Source organism: Copidosoma floridanum, unplaced genomic scaffold, assembly GCF_036245765.1.
Source record: "Copidosoma floridanum isolate Cflo_tuat_1 unplaced genomic scaffold, Cflo_Japanese_pri ptg000022l, whole genome shotgun sequence".
Classification (NCBI taxonomy): Eukaryota; Metazoa; Arthropoda; class Insecta; order Hymenoptera; family Encyrtidae; genus Copidosoma; species Copidosoma floridanum.
In genome coordinates, this window is record NW_028321899.1 from 146,794 (window position 1) to 170,785 (window position 23,992).

General features: G+C 34.8%; 1 protein-coding gene across 1 annotated transcript; it reads right to left on the reverse strand.

The window, feature by feature from the left end:
* Nucleotides 1-21,062: 21,062 nt before the first annotated feature.
* Nucleotides 21,063-23,618, reverse strand: LOC149374044 (uncharacterized). The gene has a single exon (XM_089594955.1). It carries the CDS (start codon nucleotides 23,616-23,618, stop codon nucleotides 21,063-21,065), a length of 2,556 nt encoding a protein of 851 aa, XP_089451081.1.
* Nucleotides 23,619-23,992: the final 374 nt, after the last annotated feature.

Sequence of the window (23,992 nt, forward strand, 5' to 3'; positions counted from 1 at the left end):
GTTGTCATAATTAGTTAACGTACGAAAACCGTCGATTTGTCACCTTTTTTATCACCCCCGATTGTTCAGTGATTGGCGCTTGCGTTATTGTTTAATGTATTTTATTAATTATTAAAGCTTGTGATACTGTTTTTGGGCGAGTTGGGTTATTGGGTGAAATAGCTTAGGATTAATTTATCAAGTTGTAGTGTATGGAATGTTGTCAAGTTATCTGGGGTTTTGCTTCTTGCTTCATATAGCCAATTGGAATTTCCCGCAAGTTCGGCAGTAACTTTTGAAAGCGCTGCTAACGGTAGAGATAAGTTAAAGGAATAGAGCGAAAATGATGTGCTAAGCTTACAAAACTAATGCAAAGTAAAGATATTTCAGATACATATTGTAGACAACAATAAATTAGAATTGCATAATTCTGTTTACCATGTAAGAACTCTCTGGGATTCAAAACCAAGACACGATTAACACCATACAGCTATCCGACACGACAAGACTTGAGAAAACTAAATAAAGATGTTTTTAAACAGTTATGTTCTGAAGAAATGATGAATGATTCATTGAATAATAATCACTGTATAAGTAATAATAAAAATCACGACAATGAAGGATTAACAATTGAAGATAGACATTTGATATCTAACAATGAACACAGTTACACGACAGTAGACACGCAGTGCAGTAATTCAGTATTATGTGTGAAATGTCTCGATTTAAAAAAAGAGATTGTTAAACATAAAACGGATGAACGTCGACTAAAAGTGATTGTTATCTCTAAAAATGGAGGTCAAATCATGATAACTTTTGACTTACCGGAAGAAGAGTCTTGTTCAGTACAAGACATGATAGATCAAGTAAGATCCAAACAAGTGTATTTGTTATAATAGTTACAATTCCATAAAATTTTTAATTTCTAGCGCGACCAATGTATGGGAGTGTCTCATAATTTTGTCAGAGCAGAAAGTGTAACCACTTTTAAATCGTCTATTTTCAGTAAAAAGAGACTTTGAACCTAGTATAAGGGTGGTCTGAGTTGGTCACGTTGTATGTGGGTGGAAGTATGTGTGTACGTCATCAAGTTCTTTGACTAACTTAAGTAATTATGATCCAAATGAACTGAAATTGTGTTTGCAGCTTTAAATTAGTTGTCTCAGCTGATGGTTTAAATTTTGACTAAATTCATGGAAAGAAAAAATTTTGACAGCATTTTTAGTGCAGCGCTCTGAGACTAAGAAGCCAGTTTTCCAGCGCTGACTTCTTTCACTTACATTTTACACGTTCACATTCAAAGACAAAGTTGTAGATCTTGTTGAAATACAACTTTTTTTTATCATACGCTTTTCTCTAAATTGCAATGCAGACGCCCTATAAAGCAAAAATATATGCGTAAACAGCGAAAAAAACGATTTTTGCCTATTACAAAAACAAATTTTAATTCTACAACAAAATGTTGTGTACAAATGTTGTAGAGCTCATAAAAACAAAACTTTTTTATGCCCTAAGTTTTTCTCTAAATTGCTTTTTTTAAGAACTAAATCGACAGAAATCGTTTCGAAATAGCTAAAAATTGTTTTACACTAATTTTTGAACATCACATTTTTAGACCAAATACACTTTTTTGGATTGACCAATTTCATCTATTCGCTGTGAGAGAGAAGACAGCCAGACAGACAGACAGACGCCCGAGTCGGCGATTTTTTGCAACGCTGGCTGGACAGCGGACTATTCCTACCATGCATAATCTAGAAAAATATATATTGCAGTGAATAAAATTTTTGTATGGTCAAGCAAGTATTATTGAAAGGTGATGTGAACAATCTGCTTGACTACAAAAAATGTGTGAAGTAATTTTAGTGCATGTATACGTCATATAACTCATACGCCCGTAACAAAGTCCAGCAAAATAGCTCGATGCGGCTATTAGAAGAAAACATGACGTCAAATTTAATGTATCTGATTGTTTTGACAAACAGAGTTGTTTCGACTGTTGTTCGACTTTGTTACAGATGTATGAGTTATACACGCATCAAAGTCACTTCACACATTGTCCACTGTCCAGCCAGCATTGCAAAAAATCGCCGACTCGAGCGCTGGCTGTCTTCACTTTTACAGCGAATAGTGTTGTTGTAATACACTTAATATCGAAAAACGTTCTAAAATGGCTGAAAAAGCATTTGTTACTTTAAATTCAAAGTTAACATATTGATACTACAACTCAGTAGGATATGATAACAGAATAATTTTAAAATTGTATCCTGTTATTTAATAACACTTTTTGCTCTGTCACCTCGTAGATTGGTCGTGCCTTACATACAAGACTAAGTGTTTTGCATAAATTTAGCCACTTTTTGATCCATACAATTACAATTCTTAAAGTCTATTTAGAGATAAAGCTAAAATTAGCCGCTGTACTATATGAAAAAAATTAATTCATTTTAATAAACAACTATAAACAGCGAAATCGTTCAGAAAATCTTGAATCCCCCAGTTTTTAAGTTATTATCCAAACGATAAAATCCATTACGGCTAATATTATATTAAAAAATTCAGTTTTAAAACAACTTTTCTTCTCCAAAACTCGCACAAAAAAAGCTATGCATCAACTTTTTATGTAGGATCATGAAGATATACACCAAAGCTTATTATACAACCATTTTATTACCGAAGAACACTGTAAATAGTACCTTGTGCTAGAATACTTTTCTTAATAAAGTACCTGCATCATAGCTCCACGTTATGATTGAGAGATCTAACAAAGCTTAGCGCTACAATTTTGCTCCCTCCAATCGCTGTGCACCCACCAGCTGACACCGAACTTTTTCGGCTAGGAGATAAATTGTTTCGTAACAAATCATTAATTATATGTTTTCTGAGACAAAGTACTTGCTCAAGAGATCTTCTGTAACAAAGTGGTATAATAAGCTTCGGTATTTACCTTCATGATACGTTTTAAATGAGAATCCAATGATTTTACGGATAAAAATCGTAGGAATTCACAATTTTTCGTTGCTTCTTTATAATTATATATTGTTACAAGTTATTTAGAAACGTAAACTAAAACTGTGTGCCAAATGACTTATGACAATTAGAATGAGCCTTGTCAGTCTTTTTTTATTTATAATGTGAGGCAAAGGTATGTCCTTTTTACGGATAAAAATCGTACGATTTTGCTATTTATCGTTGTTTATTCAGATTGATTATTTCTTTTTTCGATAAGTTACAGTTGTATTAATAAGGCCCTTTTTTTATGTTAATGATATAATATTAAAAACTTTTTTCTCAAAGTTTTTTGTTGTCCCCTTCATGTAGTTCAGCGGCCATAGGTTCAGCAGCTACTGTCAGGTGTATAGGAATTGTAGAGTATTATTTTATAAGTTAAGAGTAGATCATTGACTCAGATTTTTTTATGAGAAAAAAATATTCTTTATTGTATTGAATTAAATGGATAATTTACAATTTTAGATTATTGATGTGCCCCCATACAAACCACGTGTTTCATCATTACGTTATAGTGATATTCAATACATAGTCGATTACACGCACAATGTTCGGGCGAAGCCTTTTCATCGTATGAATGGACCTATCATTCGTAACACAACAAAGAAAATTGCATAATTTCAGCAGATTTAAAAACCGTAAGTAATCAAAGTAGTATTTTGTTCATTTCTTTAATAAAGTTTTTGCTTCATGGAAGACTGTAAATACCCTTTTAATTTTTTAATTATTTGGATCATTTCACAAAACCTGCTATATTCTACCCACGCCATCACTGGATGAAGCTGCCATATACATGACTCATTAAAAAAAAAACGAAATTTTGTATGGCCTAGTCCACCAAAAAGCTGTGAATAAATATTAAAAAAAAAAGTTTTAATGGATCATAAAGAATTATGGTTTTTGTTTTTAATTTTGAGGGTGCAAGTATTTAGACGCTGTGTAGATGCTCGTTTTATACAGTACTGCAGTACTACACTGTTAAAAATCTGTTCAATGTCAAACAGAAAAATTCTGTTAAAAATTGAGCAGGCTACACACGGTTTCTGTAAGTTACATTCGACATAAATGTCTTGTTAAAAATATATAAATCTTATGGATTTTCGCCGTTAGGTAACTATAACTATACATTAATTTTGTGTATTTATTAATTTTATTTTAAGTAAGAAGATGCACAAAATTTATGTAATTTTGACTTTATTTTTGTAATTCAGCAAATTACACGAAATTATTAACTGTATACAGGCTTACGAGGTTGTTATAATCTTTCGCTCATACCCATACCCATTAAAGATACTGTATACTGATTATTTTGTACAAATAGTACTCGCTAAAAATTTTTAGCTGTTCATATATTTATAGCTGTAATTATCTACAGTTATAGGTAATTGTAGCTATGAACATATATAATTGTAGATATTTACAATAACAATTTTGTTAAATTTGTCAAACCACGTACTATATTTCAATACAAAAATAAAATTTTGTAATAAAACGGCAAAGAAAGTTTTGTTAGGAACTAAAAAACAGTATCGTGCATACCCATATTATGCATACATATACAGTTTTGCATACGAAATTAACAAAATTGTTAAACTACATGTAATAAAAAATATTTTTGAAAGTATCTTACTAATGCAATATTATTTGGCAGCCAAGCCGATCAGTCTTTCTCCAATAATTTTCAAAAGATATGAGAAATTCATCAAAATTGAATATTGTACACTCTTAATCTACGTATTACTGAATTTGTCCTTGTGATAATTTTTTATAAGAGCTGATACGATTCCTTCTAATAATTAATAACATTTTTATTAGTATATATATTGTGACTACATATGCCTGTAGAATTAGAGAAAATGGCGTAAATAATTCGTTTCAGTTAACCATAGGTAAAAAAAGGTGCATTTAGTAGTATGGAATGGACTTCTGCGATTCCTCCAAAAATAAATAAACAGAAAATTGTTTCAACATCACTTTTCTGGTAAAAAATCGTGAAATTTCTGGTTGTTTTAAAATAAAAACAAAACAGAAGTAGAATACTTTTTTTTCAAGTGTGTTTTGTAGCCCATTCAAAACCAGTTAATTTAAGCCCCAGTTAAGTAAAATTCATCCATTGGTCATTTAAATTATCACCGACAATCATCAAAATTATCAAAAATTTAGATTATTTCCTAATTTTAAACAAATAATGCTAAACTCTTGAAAGTTTGATAAAATATGTGTCTCAATACCTTTAACTTACAATTCAATCAGGGCTCATTTTTTTCGTCTCAATGTCAATTTTTCGAATCCGTTGTGGGCATTTCGATTTTCAACAATTTTGGTCGTCAAAATGGCGTTAACAACAGTGCTACTTTTCAAAGCAGCGTTTTTTGTAAATAACTTTACAACAAAGAAACGTATCTGCATAAATCTTTTATATTCGAGTTGCTGCTATTTTTCTATAAATTTAAAGAAAAATTATTGCTCTTACTCATGTAGGAGCCGAGATAATATTTTTAATTGTTTAATTCGTCAAATATTTAGTCATAAACATTTATAATTCGACATCAAGAATTGATGATTTGAACTAGGACTTAATGAATTTAAAAAATATAAGATCTTATGAACAACCAGTTTTAATTTGGGCTATAGATGTTTATAAATAAATATTTGACGAATTAAACAATTAAAAAAATTATCTTGGCTCCTAAATGAGTTAGAGCAACAATGTCTCTTTAAATTTGTAGAAAAATAGCAGCAACTCGAATATGGAAGATTTATGCAGATACATTTCTTTGTTGTAAAGTTATTTACAAAAAACGCTGCTTCGAAAAGTAGCACTGTTGTTAATGCCATTTTGACAACCAAAATTATTGAAAATCGATATGCCCACAACGAATTAAAAAAATTGATATTGAGACGAAAAAAATGAGCCCTGGTTGAATTGTTTTTGATAACGGAAAAAGGCTTCTTTTGTATCAAACATTAGGGACCTTTTTAATAAATAAATAGAATTTCTCAAAAATCACTAAACATTTTCTGACGAAATTTTATTTTTTAAGTTAAAGGTATAAAGACCCATATTTCATTGAAGTTTCAAGAGCTAAGCATTATTTTTTTTACATTAAAAAATAATTTTTAATTTTTGATAATTTTTATGATTGTCGGTGATTATTTAAATGACCAATGGATAAATTTTATTTAACTGAGGCTTAAATTAACTGGTTTTGAATGGGCTACGAAACAGACACATTTAAAAAAAAAGTATTATACTTCTGTCTTGTTTTTATTTCAAAACAACAAGGAATTTTACGATTTTTTAAGAGAAAAGTGATGTTGAAAGAACGTTCTGTTTATTTATTTTTGAAGGAATCGCAGAGGTACTTCCCTTACTACGGAATGCACTTTTTTTACGCATGGTTAACTGAACCGTATTATTTGCGAATTCCTGTTAAAATAGTCTAATTTTACAGGTCTAACTGTACTACCAATAAATTGCGACAAGTTAGTAGAACACAATAGATATAGATACAGAAATGCAAGTATACATAAAATAATCATGTAAAGTGTGTGCTAGTGATGGCACAGCTGAACACTGATCGCTACTAGTAGTTAAATGGCAGATCTGATCAGTGGGTGTTGTCACGTGGTCGCTTGTCAAGTATAGCTGGTATGACTCTCGATGCACCTGGCGATGTTTCGTCCTCCAGTGTCGAGGTTTGCCTCGGCGTGGAACTTGAATCGGGGCTTTAGTCCCGTTCGACTTTGCGAACATTATAGAGATATAAGCATAGAGTGAACAAGAGGCCTGATGTCACGATAGAGCCAACAAGAGAGATTGCTGCCCGATAGTTCCCTCTGTCTCTTTCTAGCCAACCACTGTGATTAGTTTTCAAATACCTATACCTTTATTGTCTGCAAGAGCGGAGTGAAAATTCAGACGTCCAGTAGACGACAGCCAATCAGAGTTGGGTGAGACAAAGACAGAGGGTACCATTAGGCAGTGATCTCTCTTGTTGGCTCTATCATTTCCACTTACATAAAGCAGTACCCCTTGTTCACTCTATGCTTATATCTCAATGGCGAACATTTGCCTGGATCGCACGGTCGAGTTTTCTCATGCTACTCCTCGAACTTGCCGCGATTTCCATAAAATAATCATGTATTTTAAATAATGATCTCTTGTGTAGCTCAATCGGCCAATAAATTGCCTTGCCAATAGCAAAAACGATGGTTACCGCTTTTATTGTGAAAAATTTATAACTTTATTTATAGTAGTATTGAGGGCTGTAATTTTTTTTCCGTAGTTCTAGTGTTCTCTCCTACTGGCTTAAAATTGTAGAACGATCAATTACAAAATAATTTTTGTCTGTTGTACTTACAATGTACTGAATAATGTAATCACGCTCTTAAGAACACTTCACAGCAATGATGCCATCCAAAAAATTGGTTTAGTATGGCTCCATGGTCATGATATAGCTACTTTCCTCACAGTTGGGACAATCACGGTATCATTTGGGAGAGGTGTTCTCCCAAATATGAGAGCGTAATAGACCGAGCTTAATCAGTGATGAACCGGAAAAAATTATTCATACCCATGTTTGTAGTCTTTTCTTGTTCAAATATAGTACTGTGGTCGAGATTCGGTGGCTGCATTTTTTGTCCAAATGTTTAGTTATATTCATATAACTTAATTTATTAAAACTTAAAGAATTCTCTAATACTTCTATTAGGACTATCTACTGTTAGAAGATAAGTTTTTGAGTTTATAAATTCATAGTGAATTCATATTCCGTTTGGATGAGTTCATTAAATTACTGTAATTAGTAAATAAGTTAATTTTGAATAGTTTTTGCCGTTTGCGAATCAACCCCTGAGGAAAATTCAGCAAAATTAAAAAATATCTAATACTGAAAACATTGAAATACGCAACCCTTTCAATTTTATCTGTTATTGTCTCCTTTGCAAGTTGAATAATTTTACAAACCATAAGTCAAAAATAACTTGCAAAGTGAATACGAAAACTGCTAGGTAGAAAATACAATTCTCCAAAAAAATCGAAATTAATACATTATTTATGTTTCATATAAATATCTACTTAAGAATAAATAAGCTAATTGTAGAAAGTATCAAACTATAAACCATATTTTAGAATGAAGCTAAAATTAAGTAAAAACACTAAATAACAATTGAAATACAACAAATTTTTTAACTGTACATTACATTTCTTTACAGTATGTGCAAGTAGATGCTGACGAGTTTGAAAACATCAATACGGAATCGAAGAGTACAGGATCAGCACTGTCGTCCTCATTCACGTATGATATTATTAATAAATGTTACTGCTTGTGGGGTTGCGGTAGCCTAATAGTAAGCAGCACATCCACAATGTGAAAGCTGGATTTCATCATTGATAATCGTGTTTGATACGGAAGAAGAATTGTGTGGTTAATAAAATCAAGTTTTTCGATATTGATCTTTATTGTAACATAACTCAACGTGTCCTAGCAGATTTGTTAATGAAATAGACTTGTAATTATAATATTGATTGAGGTTTATTTTATGATCTTCTTCTTTGATTCAGGTCAAGATACAACCTACAGAATCAGTCATGTAAATTGTGATTAAAGTGTATAGATTTATATATAAAGCTTATGTTTAATGTCGTAGTAAATTGGTTTATCCGCCAGCTCCAACCAAGGGTGGTATATTAATCGGCAAAGAGGACTTTAAGCGCTTCTTGGATGATAGATTTTTAAACGACATAATAATTGATTTTTACCTATATTAACTGATGCGGGAGGTGGTGCCACTTAATGATAAGAATCGAATGCATGTGTTTAGCACACACTTTTATACAAAGCTTAAGAGTCCTCTTAAGTCTTACGGCTGTGACATCAATAAATCAAAACGTAGGCACGAAGGTGTTAAAAAGTGGACCGAAAATGTTAATATATTTGAGAAAGATTTTATTATCATTCCAATTAATGAGATGTAATAATTTTACCAAATTAACAGTCATTACACATTTACAACATTAAAATGCAATTAATGTATATATCATTTTTAAGGTTTCATTGGTACATTGTTATAATATGTTTTCCGTATTTAATGAAAGAAACTCAACATGGAGACCGCATGAATTGCAAAACCGAACAAAAGAGGTATAGTAAAAAAAGTGTTCCATATGGATCATTCTACCAAATTGGCTTATTTCATGTCCTTGTACATACAACGTAGTGCAAAGAGATATCAATCTGAAATTGTTTTTAAAGAATCAAGGGATGTTTTCTGCCTGGAATCAAAATGCAGACTTCAAAATTTTTCTGTGACATGTTATCTCAAAATTATTAACGTGAACAACATTTTCATGCATTTTGGAGATCTAAAAAAATTGTATCTAAGACTTGGATGGTGTTTAGCCAGTACTATGAGCTCGCGAATCTGTACATTCAGCCTCCCCAAAATAAAAATAAAGAGCCCGTATCGCTAAAACATCTCATGTATCCTTGAAAAATTGTAGATTATCGACTTGGAAGAGCACGGGTTAAAATACAGCTGCTTTGCACAGGTTATGAGTACAATGGCGAAGGTTATTTTCAGTTTAATGCGTCACAATCCCAATTTTATGACACATTCGTAAGAACCCGTAATTCTTTTTTTTTGCTAAAAGCAAGCCCGTAACACTATCCCGTATTGCTTGGTATCTTCGTTTTATGTTAGATTATCGACTCGGATAGTAACTTGTACAAATGTTAACGGTAAGTACATGATATAAATGTAGAAACGAAGTCAAATTTTATGAAGGGCACCGTTATAAAAGCCCGTAACGCTTCTATTTTTCTTAAATAAAATAAAAAAGTTATCGTAAAAATTTTTCTCGTCCACAACTGACAAGGTTAAAAAAAATTTAGCTTATTTTGGTCATGGACAATACGGAAAAAGTATTTAAATAATTAAAAATCCATTTTAATTTTGTTTGTTTATTCCAGCTCTTGCAATATGCCAGTTTTCGTAGAATTGACCACATGCGTCAATAGAAATTGAATAATTTTGTGTATATACCGATAGCTCAGGTAAATAATAGTTTGAAAAAGTCCTAACTCATATTTGCAAAAAAAAAGCGCTCACATGGAGAAATAGTAGTTTTGGTCACAGAAACGCCATAACCACTGGGACTATTTCGTGGCTACGTAGGGTGCGTTTAGATGGAGTTTGGGAGTCTGCCAAACTAGCATTAAGTCCATAAGAGTGAGAAAGAGGTGCATCACGTGACGACATCTAACCTCTCTCTCACACTTATGAGCTTCAATGCCAGTTTGATAGACTCCCAGACTCCATCTAAACGCACCCTAACCGTATGGTAGCCTGATGGTAGCCTCGGTTGGATGGCGCTTAAGGTGGCGAACACTGTTTTTTCTACTGAGGGCGTAGTAAACACCCAAATGTCAGATTGTAATGATAGTGCTGGAATGCAATTTCCAAACACAATAAAAGAAAAATTTATTATATTTAAAGATTGCATGGTATTGTTACTACAAAAATGTCTATAATTTAGTGGTATTTTGTATCCAAATTGGAGTTAGCTCTTTGTAAAAATAAAGTGGCTTAATGCTTTCTTCTATCCAAATCTTAGTTTGCGTTTTCATCAACGCAAATTTTAGATGGCTACTTTTACATGAAATTTTAAATTGGCTCTTTCTTTTATCAAGATGTTACTGTCCTTCTACGAGTGTAAAATTAATTCAATTTTATTTAAACATTTTTTCTTATGAAAAACGCTATCATCTTTACTCATAAAATAATTAAAAATCATGTGTATACGAGGTATACACATTAACTATGTTTTTTAGTTTTTGTGATAAATCGTCACTAAAATAAAAAATAGATTTTATAAGACGTAATAAACAGTTTAGACAGTGGTCTCATGTTTTGCATTTCTAAAATAACTAAGGGATTCGTGCGCCAACCAACAACTTTTATTTATACATATATTTAAGAATTATTAATTCCAAATAAAATGATTAAATCTCAGTTTATTAATCGTACTCAACGTTCGTTTAATTAATCGTAATTTTTATTCAAAATCAGCCTAAGCATACGAATAAAAGGGAGCTCGAATTGGCTCAGTGGTAGAGCGCTTACTTTCCACCTGGAGAGCTGGGGTTCGATTCCCCGCTCCGTCCACTTGCGGTACCTTTGTGGGGTTTTTTCTTATAATGTCCCTTTTTGTTGTGAGCTCCTAGTTGATTGGTGTAGGACCGTGCCATTGTTAACCAGTAATGAAAACGGTCACAAAATTAAATACTCAAAAACAAACATGAAATGTGGCATAACGGAGTCAAATAGGTACCCAACTACTAAATAAATAACAACAACAGCAACAACAACAACAACGAATAAAAGGCTTGAGTCATGTGCAAATATTTTTTGAAAAAAAGAGGATTCTGTTAAAGAAAGGATAAATTAAAATAAACGCTATGATATTCTAACGTATTTTAATGTTCTATCTATGTAGTCTCCTAATATTAGTTTATCAAATGCAACTGTTACGTGGGATTAATATGTTACAAATTTTAATGGCAAGTAACATATCTTTAATTATCTACAATGATTTGGCATACCAAATTTTATGGGGGTTTCGAACAAAAATAAGACAAACCAACTAGGAAAAGTAGCTGTAAACAGAAAGTTAAAAAAAGAAAAAAAAATGTGGGTATGCCTGGGCCCAAAGGATCATTAAGAGAACCGAATTTAAAATTATAGAAACTACATAACATTAAGTGGATAAATACATTAGTATTGTTTTTCTAGGCCAATTATACTTGTTTTCGACTCCATTAGTTCAACCGAAAAATCCAATGCAGTGTCAATAATAGAAGATTACTTGAGGTATAAATATGTAGCAAAAGTCGGAAGTGATGATTATGAAGTATCTCAGTATCATGTTGTCATACCAACAGTACCACAACAGTCCAATTGAACAGATTGCGGTCTGTACGTTCTGCAGTACGTTGAAGAATTTTTTAAGGTGAGCGATCTTGTTGTTAGATAATGCTGTTGGACGTGCTTATTAATTGTATTCTTTTTTCATAGTTTCCGATAAGCAACTGCTCTTTACCTTTTGAAAATTTAAGTCAGTGGTTTGATGGAGATACCATAAAAAAAAAGAAGGGCTATTGCTGAGCTGATAGAAAAACTAGCCAAAACGTATGTGAACAATGAAGTTCTATAAAATCAAGATTAATGTACGACAAACTAGTTATGTATTGTTTTTAATATTTAAAAGAAAAAAATGTGACTACGTTAACTACTAGAACATCAGTAAATATATGTTATATAAATTTTTAGATTAATTTACAAAATACATGTATGCAACAAAAAATAATCTTGTCGATTTTTGATATTGAATACTACAATAAAAAACAAATTACTATCCTCTAAATATATTTTTATTTTAGTAACAACTATATAGGAGCAACTGCGGCTCTATTGGGTTCGTAGTTTCAATCACGATCATAATGCCTGGTTGCTGTACGTCAGATGATAATCACCTTACTTTTTGGCATGATATTCACCTGATATCTACTTGATTTTTACATGATTATCATCTGATTTTTATACTTGTGTAATGTATACATATCTGCCACATCTCAGTCCATAATTATTTGCTATAAAAAGTACGTGTATTAATAGATTTGGTCAATTAAGGTGTTCAGAGCACTCCAAGCAACCCAGAGCCATTAAGGTGTACATCTGTATATATGGCCAAGACTGTAGATATAGATATAAACCTCAATGGTTATGGGGTTTCTCGGAGCGCTCCGAACACCTTAATCGAACAAATCTAATACATATAATTATAGCTACGTAACCACTTGTAATGAAGCTATAGAAATGTATTAAAAAATTGCTATAAATGTAGTTGTAAATGGAAATGTTTATAGCTGTAAATTTTTTGCAAAGTGTGAATGGAAACAAGTGTTTTTTAAATCTGATTTTCTTGAAGGTGTATCAGACATAACTGCGATGTGTTCATCCGTAAAATAATACTTGAATTTGATAATTTTTTAACAATTTTTTAAAAAATGTCAAGCTTAAATTTCTTTGTAACTGATTTCTTAAAAATACTTAAGATCCTCAGGTTATTTTACGCGTGATAACAACAGTTATGTATAATATACTTTTAAAAAATCATATTGTGAACAACTTTTCTTCTTTGAAATTTGCACAAAACGTACAGCTGTAAGAATCTTTAATTGTATTGATTTGTATAGTTATTTTGTAAACACTTTTGTAGCTGCATTGTAAGTGGTTGAAGATATAATTATAGGTGTAAATGTAGATAATTTTTATAGCTAATAATTTGTGACTTAGATTTTATATCTGTGGCTTCCCGGACAAACCGATTAACTCCCACTTTTGTGATTTTCAAGAAAAACGGCTTTTCGACAGCGCAGAAACCACGTTTCTTGCTGTGCTTAACGTTAGGTACTAAGACAAGACTTTGTAATTTTACATGCGTGATCGAAAAATGCAATCAACTTCCTTGCTACGAGTCGCTGTTAGAGTTAATCGTTTAGGCCAGAAACATAGGACTTAGTCGATTAATCAAATTTGTGAATTTCCAACAAAAATACGTATTTAACTGCCATGCCTGTTTACTAATTAGTTGTTATCGAGTAGTCGATTTTGATTATTCAAACATAGCACTGTAGTACTTCGTATAGTCCTATCAACAAACCGATGGCTTCGACGAAAAGTAACACAATTCGTTTTTTCTCTCGATTAAAATAACATTGACAAATTTGAATCGGATTAGTTTCATCGGTAACAAGGCTTGGAAAAAAATTGCAGGGATTTTAACTAATCTGGAGCACCAATCACCAAAGTAAATTCACTGTAGGTGACGAATTTTGGCCCCTGCGAGATGATTAGGTTTTTCTACGGGATGGCTCTGACATTAGCGCCCATATTTTTTACCACTGTATTAAAATTTTATAAATATGTAGCTATTGCGATATTGGCGAGGCTATTAAAGTCCAATAATGCATTTGACGTCTCACCACTAGTTTTTCTCTCTTACAACATTCCAAGTGTGACGCGAGTCGCATATACCGTACGTATTACGACTTCACTTTCTTTAAGTATAACCCCGGTTAATTGGTGGGGGTAACAATCAGCGAAGAATATTATCTGTACCGAGGAAACTCTAAGATTAGGAACCAACACAGAAACAATGTTAGTGTTTATATGTCAGAGGGCGGGTTCGTTGCCCTGTGTAAAAGAGCGAAATTGCTCAGATTGCCGATTATATAAAATATTTAAGATAATTGTTATGAAGTTTCAAAATTAATCTGTTAAATAATCAATTAATTCCTGCACAATGTACAGCAATTGTTTTTTGATGTTTACTTTATTGATTTATCATTGCTTCCTAAATATTCCCTTAAGTTAATTAATTTAATGTCTTTTTTAACTTATTCAATATCTTTCTAAATCTAATATCTTTTTTAATTAATTCCTGCCCTTTTTTGGGTACAGACAATATTCTCAGTTCATATCAACAATTTCATAAATATCTTAACAGCTATTAGTTTAGTTTTTATAATAAACTATAAAAAAAGAACTCGCAATCATACGTAGAGGGGAAGGTTTGCTTAAATGAGTACAATCAATTTATTTTTAATTATCTTATATTTATTCAATCATATGATTCTAACAAGATTGTATCTTTAATTTCTACATGTATTAATTACATTTGAGTAATCGCGATTATTTACGTTAATAATAAAAAAAGAAAATATATAATATACTCAATGATTGAGAATTTACTTAAAATTTATCCACCTTTGTTTAATAGACAATTTTACATAAACGACAATTTGAATTTTCTCTCCTTAATATCTCCGCTTAGACACGTTAGGTTAGACTAGCACGAATTTTTAGTACGACCATGGAAAATTAATGTTAGGTAACTGCCTATCCTACCAAGTCACGTAGGGTTAGGTCGTTCTCAGGGCCCTTGGGTGTCTTGAGCACTGCTCAAGTCGTTGACCCAGGAACTTCGCCTAAGAACGTGATCGCTCACCCTAGTACCTTGACTACTTGGGGATGCGTCGTCTCCACGCTTAAAGCGGTCGAGTACTGAAAGTCCAAGTAGGAACCGGTTACTGGGAGTGTAACCTATAGGTGATGTGCAAACTTACTTTTTAGCTCTTGGCCTTCGTACTCAGTCTCCTTCTCTCACCTTGTGCTTGACGCGGTAATGTATCGGTGCACGAGAGAGTTCCAGGTCTGGGTGACCGTGGATTTCCGCGTCCCAGGTTCACTAAAAGAGGATTGCTTTTACATTGCGCGCTGGTGCATTTTATGCTAACGTTGTTTCCTTTTAAGTAGCGATTTTTCCTTTCTTTGGGTGAACACGCTCTAGCGTTTTCTTAACGTACTAGACACACATTCCACGCGCGCGGCGTTCAAATTTGAATTCTCGTGTTTCAAATAGGAATTTTTTATAAATAAGATATATGTATACATAAAAAAAAATGTGTACCCTTAAATTGTCTATTGCACGGACTTTTTATTACAAGAAAATAAATATAAATGTAAAGCGTATATTATAAATTCTAGGTGATAGAAGTGCCCCCTTGCAGTATGCATACTATGCGAGAACTTGGATTGATTATTTGTAACAGCCACATATTTACATTATATCTCTTCTAAAAGAGTAAAAATTATAAAACACAATATTCTTTCATGATCTCTGCACCTTAAAATCATTAATTTTTTTATTTCACTTATTCGATTGGGCCGGGACAAGCGTCAGTTAATCGGTTTGGCCGGGAAAATGGCTGTTAATAAAACTAAACTAAGTATGTTTGTGTTAACATTAAGGCTGTTTGACAGTGCAGGATGTATATCTACATGACGCATTTTATCGGTCTGCTAGCTATCGAAGTGCTGCCAACCTTTCAGCACCAATGCAAACAGAATTTCATAGATGCACGTATATAGGTATACTACGATGCGTTTAGACTTTTTACCATGCTAAAGTAGTTGTTAACTCAATAGTTATGCAAATTCATTGCTTACAGTTTTATTAATTACCATTTCATATACGCACTGGTACTTTAAAGGCACTAAATCGACTATAATACTGAAAAATTTAGGATTAAAAGACTTCACAGCAAATCAATGATTCTCGCTAAAATAATAATTTTAAAATTACTTTTCTATTATTAATACGTTAGTTTAAATTAGATGTTATTTTTAAGCATACTGATTGGAAAATTATTCATTACTGATTTTGTATATTTTTTCTTGTATTTGAATTTCGCGCTGGTTTGCCTGCCACTTTTGGGAGCGCTGGTAGGAGGCTCTTCTGCTCTAGCCTGCTCTATGGAGAGAGGGTGATAGCGCACTGTGCATGCGGCGAGCTCCCAAAAATCTGGGAGCCTTGGCTAGAACTAAAAGATGATATTACAGTTTTGGCAGATACGTTTGGTACCAGTGGTGTTTTCTCTTTATAATTATATATTACGACCTTTTTATAACTGTGGCATTAAAAATAATGCATAGATACAATGTATAATATACTTATCTTAGTTATAATATAACAATAGCACATGTGGCTGTTCTAAGCGAAGCATATAACAACAATAAAAAAAAATTTCGGAAATTATGCACCATGAATATTCCCTCACATATTGTAATGCTTTCTAGTAGCAATGGAAACACATTACTTTTCGAGATAAAGTCAAACTCAATCAGCAGTAGTGAGCAGAAGTTATCAGTTCTATGCTACGATCTTGACTAAACTACTTTTTTTTATCAATAACAACAACACCCAGCAACGCAAATCAACATTTTGAATCTCGGGGTTGCACATACGTTCCAAGACTTTTCATCCGTATACCAAAAAATATGATGTACTAACCATTGTTATACTTCTATGATAATTTTCGACGAGGATCTAGGTCTCTTGGCCACGTACATATATTTTTTTTTATGATATGTGTTGAAAAAGGATCTGGCATTTTTCCGAAACAATTATTGTAAAAGTGTTATAAGTAAGTCACAATGCCTCTAAAATTTCAAACAAAAATATTATGACAAGGGATTTTAAAGTTTACATGCCCAACTAGTTGAATGTTAACAAATATAAACATATTTTGTGTAAACACCCACGTGTGCGTGTGTGTGCTAATTAAATTTGTTACAACCTGTGATATTTTTGCGTATGTAATAGTTTCTAATTTGAGTACATTTTACTTAAATATGATGATTATATACGTTTTTAAGCAGTACCTATTGGAAATTAAAATTCTTCAATCAGGCTCTACACAAAATTTATCTAATTATTTTCATTATCTCTCCTAATGTCATTTAATGGGGATTTCACTATTTGATCCAGTGAAAACAATTTCACTAAAAAATTGGTGAATAGTCTACTGATCTTTTAAAGACTTATTTATGCCACTAAGGTATTAGTGGAAACGTCAAAAACTTAGGCAGTGAGCTTAAACTCACAAGTTTACGTTTTTACATGAAGGTTTTTTTTCACATCGAACGTTTGACACAAAATGTCGGTTATTAATAATTATATTCGTACCAAATCTTATTATTCACAAAAAAAACTATTTTTATTAAGTATAATCATATGAATTGTTTGAATTCTGTCCAACATTTAACTTTTATTTGTTATAAAGGAAAGGATCAGTCACGCAGCTGGAGGCTTTTATCACTGGCTTTAATGAGATTAATATATACATAAGATATTTACCAGCATGTTACAAATTTGTATAATCTTATAATATTTTTTAACACTCATTAAGTACTGAGACACTTTAGGCTGCTTATTTGTTGACGGAGCCACAAAGAGATAACCCACACACACGTTTATTATGGTTATGAGAGAGAGAAAGAGAGAGAGATATGTGAAAACGTCACGTGCTAGGTCAGGACACCTAATTAAGTGACGTAAGAGCAAATAACATTAAATATCTCGCATTATAATTTAAAGAACTTACAAGCACTGGCCATAAACTTTTTGTTTTGGTTTAAGATTCCATCTTTTTTAATGATTGTATTTCGAAATTTTTTTCTTAATAGTGTGCGGAAAAAAGGTGTTTACTGCACTGATATTATTGTGGACACTCAATTTTTACACATAATGTGCGGAAAAGGTGTGTGGCAAAGGTTTTTCCGCACAGTTTGTGGAAAAGGTGTGTGACAAAAAGCTTTTCCGTTTAGTATGTGGGAGAATTGATTTTCCACACTAATATCAGTGCGGAAAACACCTATTATTGCGAAAATACTTGTACGCAACTCGTGTGGGACGATTTCCGGCACTTTTTACATAAGTAACTATTTTGACATGTTGCTTAACATTTTAAAACTATCTTTAAAAATCTTGTGCTATAACAGCATCTCTGGTGCTTTTAAAATATTGGGCAATCCTATTACTTTAATTAGGATGTATTGTCATTAACGCAATATACCAATGGGGCTAGAAATGCTTGTTCATTAAGAAAATTTAAGGTTTTTCATAAAGAACATACTTTTGTACGCAATCTTGAAGTCTCCACTTAGTGACTGAAAAACCATTTTCTGCCCAGAAAATAATTTACTGTTCAATGCTTTTTTTCTCCTTTTACGATAAGTTTAGACTGAGGACTCTATTGCACTCATTTTATTTAATTAAAAATAAAGTATTTTTTGGAATTCCAAAATTAATAGCAGTATAGAGCAAAGTCTGCTCTTGACCGATGGCATTTAGAGCAGCTTGCATGTTTTCTACACTATGATTTTTCTTCACTTTTTTTTTAGTATTGTTGTGTAACCTCCATTTTTTTCTTTTTACATTATTTTACTTTTTATAAAACATTTTTTTTTCTTTTAAAAACCCATACTTTATACTTAGCATTAAAGAAAATAGATGGTTAACTTTTCACAATGTTAAGAAAATTATAATTCTGAAACACTGCACTCCTTAGCAAGAAAACTGGTTAGTAAAATGTTGTTCTTCTACAAAGTACTGCGGTTTTTATACACTTTTGTTTAGAATATTTATGTAAAAGGTAAACTGTAATAAAAGGTGAGCAACTTTAAGTGTATGTCCATATACTGGCTACGATGTTTTTGTGTCTATGATCGAAAATAGTACAAGAGCTCCACGTTTTTCCAACTACTACAAAATCGTAGGGTAAGCTTAGACATCTAATTTTAAATAATAATAATTCTTTTTGTTTACTTTTATATCAGAAATATCTGTAGTAATTGTAAAAAAAAGTAAAAAAATATCATACTGAAACGAACTGAAGACGAGATATTCTCTGGTAAGTGGCGTACCTTCCTCCAGTACGGTCTCCGTATACAGAGACTCCAAGAATAAGAGTCATGCTACCTGCAGTCAGCTCTCTATCATCAAGAACAATGATAAAGAATAACTGGAACTTCAACCATTATTTCATTTCAGGCCCATTATGAGTATTTACGTTTTCTTCTTAAAAATCATTCTCATTCGTTCTTTAAAGGGCCACCTAAGTTTAAACTACCTAGCCAACAGATACATTTTTACTACAATTTTCGGAAACGATTATGTTAACGGCTAAAATACTATGTAAAGCAGGCCACTAATAAGCCAAGTCAATTATTTACTGGCAGACGTCTAGAGCGGAGTTGTTGGTCGCAAGGCTTGTAATCTCGGTGACTGATGACCCTATATTACCCTCTCGACTCTAAGCATTAAATCAGGAATCACCAATTGAAAAGCTTTGAAAAGTTGCTCTGGCTTTTTCTCGTGGCTCTAACTTTCTAAGTCACAAATCGAAATCACCAGTTTTTTTTTTGTTTATCCTTTGAGGATCTTCTACTCACATCAGGAAATGTTTCTCCTTCGAAAATTATAAATTTCCCTTTGTTTTTTGCAAAGGAGATTGAAACTAAATATCAACGACAATATTTAAACTAACCAAAATTGTTTATTAGTCTAAATATAACATACAATCACCAAGAGAATGTCTCGAGGAAATTTGAGACGCGTATGCGAATGAGATTAATAAACAGCTAGCTGCCACGAAACAACGATTGAAAGCGTTGTTCGAGGAGTCTAAGCTTTTAATAACAAATAACAAAATACTACCTCAAACAAAGAGGACAATTAAAAGATCTTACTGAAGTCACTCTAGTGGGAGAGAGAATTCACTGCTCGGTGACGAGTTTGATTAACAAGCTTCCTTGATCCAGCGGGGAACGGAAACTGTTGACAAACTGCTGTTGGCGTGGAAAGATCTAGTTTTGTTCGTTCTGTGTTCGATGGCCGACTTTTCAACTGAACTACGAGAGCCTGGCTGCCACGGGGGAGCTTTCCGACCTTCCTCGAGGGCCCACGAAAGCCGACTCTTAACCCGGCTCGAACTCAGCGGAGCGATCGCCAGAGAGCCCCGAAGATTGGGAATTAATAGGGGCGGGGGTCGAGCACACCAACACAAGCTCAGACGGAGCAGTTTACACTACCTTACTTGTGTGCGCGAGCCCCTTCCACGTTTACCAGCCAGTCTCTAGTATAATGTAATACAGTTCGTGCACCGAGCAGTCAGTCCCCTACAAATATTCACTTATAAGTGAACATTCCGCCCACTTTGACGCACTTGCGTCAACAAAACAATTATACACTACTAAAGAATAGGAAAGCCTAATAAGCTAATAGAAACTGTCCCTAGACTCCCAACGCTTCTTAGGTAGTTTTACAACAATATCAAAATTCTGTATAATTGAATAACAGGCACTTGGTTTCAAAGAAAATAAACTGAATCATAAATTTTCAAAACTAAATTAACATTAATTAGAATGAATAAAAAAAAATGTACTTTTAGCTACCCTATCGAAGCTACCGAACTCTTGGATTTTCTTTAACAAAATTTTACAGCGGTTCATTTTAGGCAACTAGACTTTTAGTTGCTGATAGAGCTGCTCCAATTCCGGCTCGGTAGGGAGTTTAATCAACTTCACGATGGGGCGCTTGAATGACGAATTCGCAGTTTTCACCGTGACAACCCGTACGAGTCCGTCATCACCTGGATGGGTCTCAGTCACCAGACCAAGTCGCCACTGGGTCGGGGGGAGAGTTCATCAGTCAGCAGTACTACGTCACCTTGCCGCAAATTAGGCCTTGGGTTTAGCCATTTGTTGCGACGTTGTAGATGATGAAGCACTTCTTTCCTCCAGCGGGCCCAGAATGAATCCCGCAGAAGGCTGAGCAACCTCCAACGACTGTTGAAGGATGCTGGTTGTTTGGTATCATCATAGGGCTCGGGATGGGCGAGCAATGAGGTGCCCACTAGGAAGTGCGACGGCGTCAGTGCAACTGCTTCGTTGGCATCGGTGCTGAGTGGACAGAGTGGCCTAGAATTCAGGCAGGCCTCGATCTTAGTGGCCAATGTAGTAAGCTCTTCGAAGGTGAGCTTGAGCTCTCCAATCACTCTACGGAAATGATGTTTAAAGCTCCGAACGGCAGCCTCCCACAGACCACCAAAGTGAGGAGCTCGTGGAGGGATAAAGGACCACTTGGTGCCACGACTAGCCAGTGTAGAGGCAATGCAGTCGAAGAAAGGCGACGCCGAGTTGAACAGAGCTTTTAGCTCCTTCGCTGCTTTCGTGAACGTGGTGGCGTTGTCTGAATAAATGGTGTGGCACACACCTCGACGAGCTGTGAAACGAGTAAAAGCTGCAATGAAACAATCGGTGGAAAGGTCAGACACCACTTCAATATGTACTGCTCGAGTAACAAGACAAATAAATATAGCGATGTAGCCCTTCGTCGTTTTTGCTCCTCTGCCTCTTGAGAACAGCACAGGAAACGGACCGGTATAGTCCAACCCAGTAACCGTGAAGGCACGAGAAGGCGTTGTGCGTGTAATCGGCAACGGTCCCATCTGCTGGGTCAGGCGTGAAACGTTGAAACGAGCACATCGTACGCAGCGTCGATAAACTTCTGTGGCCACAGCAGATCCTCTTGTTATCCACAGGGATCGGTACAAGTGCGACAGCATGAGTTGGGTGCCGCCGTGGAGTGTCAATTCATGGGTCTCTTCTACTAGGCGTTTCACGAAGATACACGCACCAGGTAGAATCACAGGGTGCTTCTCGTTGTAAGGAAGTGCTGAGAGGTGTAAACGTCCTCCAACCCGAATGAGACCTTGACTGCATACAAACGGGCTGAGACGTGCGAGCAGGCTTCGCTTGGAGAGCGGCTTCCCAGAGAGTAACTGAGCGTGCTCTTCTTTGAAATGTTGGAGTTGAATGGCTCTGAAACAGTAGATACGAGCCATGGCCCAGTCTCTTTGAGACAAGATTTGATTTGAGTCTTGGGCTTTTGCAGTGGCTTTAAAACGCCAAGCACAGCAGTAAGCTAAAATACGAATTATCTTGCTAAAATTTGAGAACTGCTGAAGGGATGGTAAGCAGTTACATCCAGAAGTTGTTCTGTCATCGTCGATTTTCACTTCCGTGGCTGCAAGAACGTGAACCTCTTCATCTATCTGGGGTTTAAAGGGGCCTGAAGTCGGCCAAGCAGACTCTGGCAGTGGCAGCCAAGCTGGTCCATGCCACCACAACTGATAATCGGCGAGTACGGATGGTGTGAGGCCTCTAGTCGCGCAGTCTGCTGCATTATTGGCGGACCTCACGTGCCTCCAAGTCGCAGTTGGCAACCGAGTTTTTATTTCGCTAGTCCGGTTGGCCACGAAGGTCTGCCACTTTGATGGATGACTCTTTAGCCATTCCAAGACAACCCTAGAGTCCGACCAGGCGTGGATGTTAACTGGCGGTTTTAACAGAAGCATAGGCTGACGACCTGGTACGACAGAGTAAAGAGCAGCTGCGTATGCTCTCTGCGATGCGTCAGCAAACCCATGGAGATGCCACTCTTCCTTCTCAGTTGTGTTAAGCCACCTTGGAATCCGAATGAGAGAGATATTTGGAAGCTCAGCCCTGAACTGCAGCCACCTATCCTGTAAAGATTCCGGCACTGGCGTGTCCCAATCGAGGTTATCAAGCCATAAGTCTTGCATTAAAACTTTAGCTACAATAATTATAGGTGCCAGCCAGCCAAGTGGGTCAAATAATCTGGCTATTTCAGATAAAATCGAACGCTTAGTGACTTGTAGAGCTTGAGATGCAGTGTGAACTGAAAAAGTAAAGGTATCCTCGCCTGGCAACCATTTAAGACCCAAAGTTGAGATTACCTCGGTGTTTTTTACCGTTACCTCCGTCTTGTAAGCAGTGGATTGTAAGCCTGACAATAATTGATTCTCGTTAGCCGCCCACTTGCTGAGTGCCATACCAGCCGTTCCGAGTAACGCCACCAGCTGATCTCGCTTACGAAGAGCATCGTCCACAGAGTCTGCGCCGGCGAAAATGTCATCAACATACAGCATCTGTTGAAGGATGACAGTTGCCTCAGGATATTCATGGGCACCATCGAGCGAAAGCTGCTTCATGACCCGAAGCGAGAGATATGGGGCTGAAGCAGTGCCGTAGGTCACCGTGACACACCGATAATCTTGAATTGGTTGCGATTCATCCTGCCTCCACAGAACTCTTTGCCAATCGGAATCAGCTGGATGAATCCCTATCTGTCGAAACATCTTGATCACGTCTGCTGTAAACACAAACTTGAACCGTCGCCAAAGTGTTAATACGATTAAAATATTAGCCTGCAATTTCGGTCCAGGCAGGAGTACATCATTCAAGGAAAGACCATTTTTAGCCTTCTGAGAAGCGTTGAAAACGACACGTAATTTTTCAAGATTGTCTGGATTAACAACTGCATGATGGGGCAGGTAATACGAAGGGTTCGGAACTTACTGAGGAGGAACTAACTCCATGTGCCCTAACTCGATGTACTCGAGCATAAATGCTTGATAACGAGCAGCGAGTTGAGGATTCTTCTGCAATCGTTGCTCAGAATGACGCAAACAGGCTGCAGCTAGGTCGCGGGAACCAACCAAATTAGGGCGCT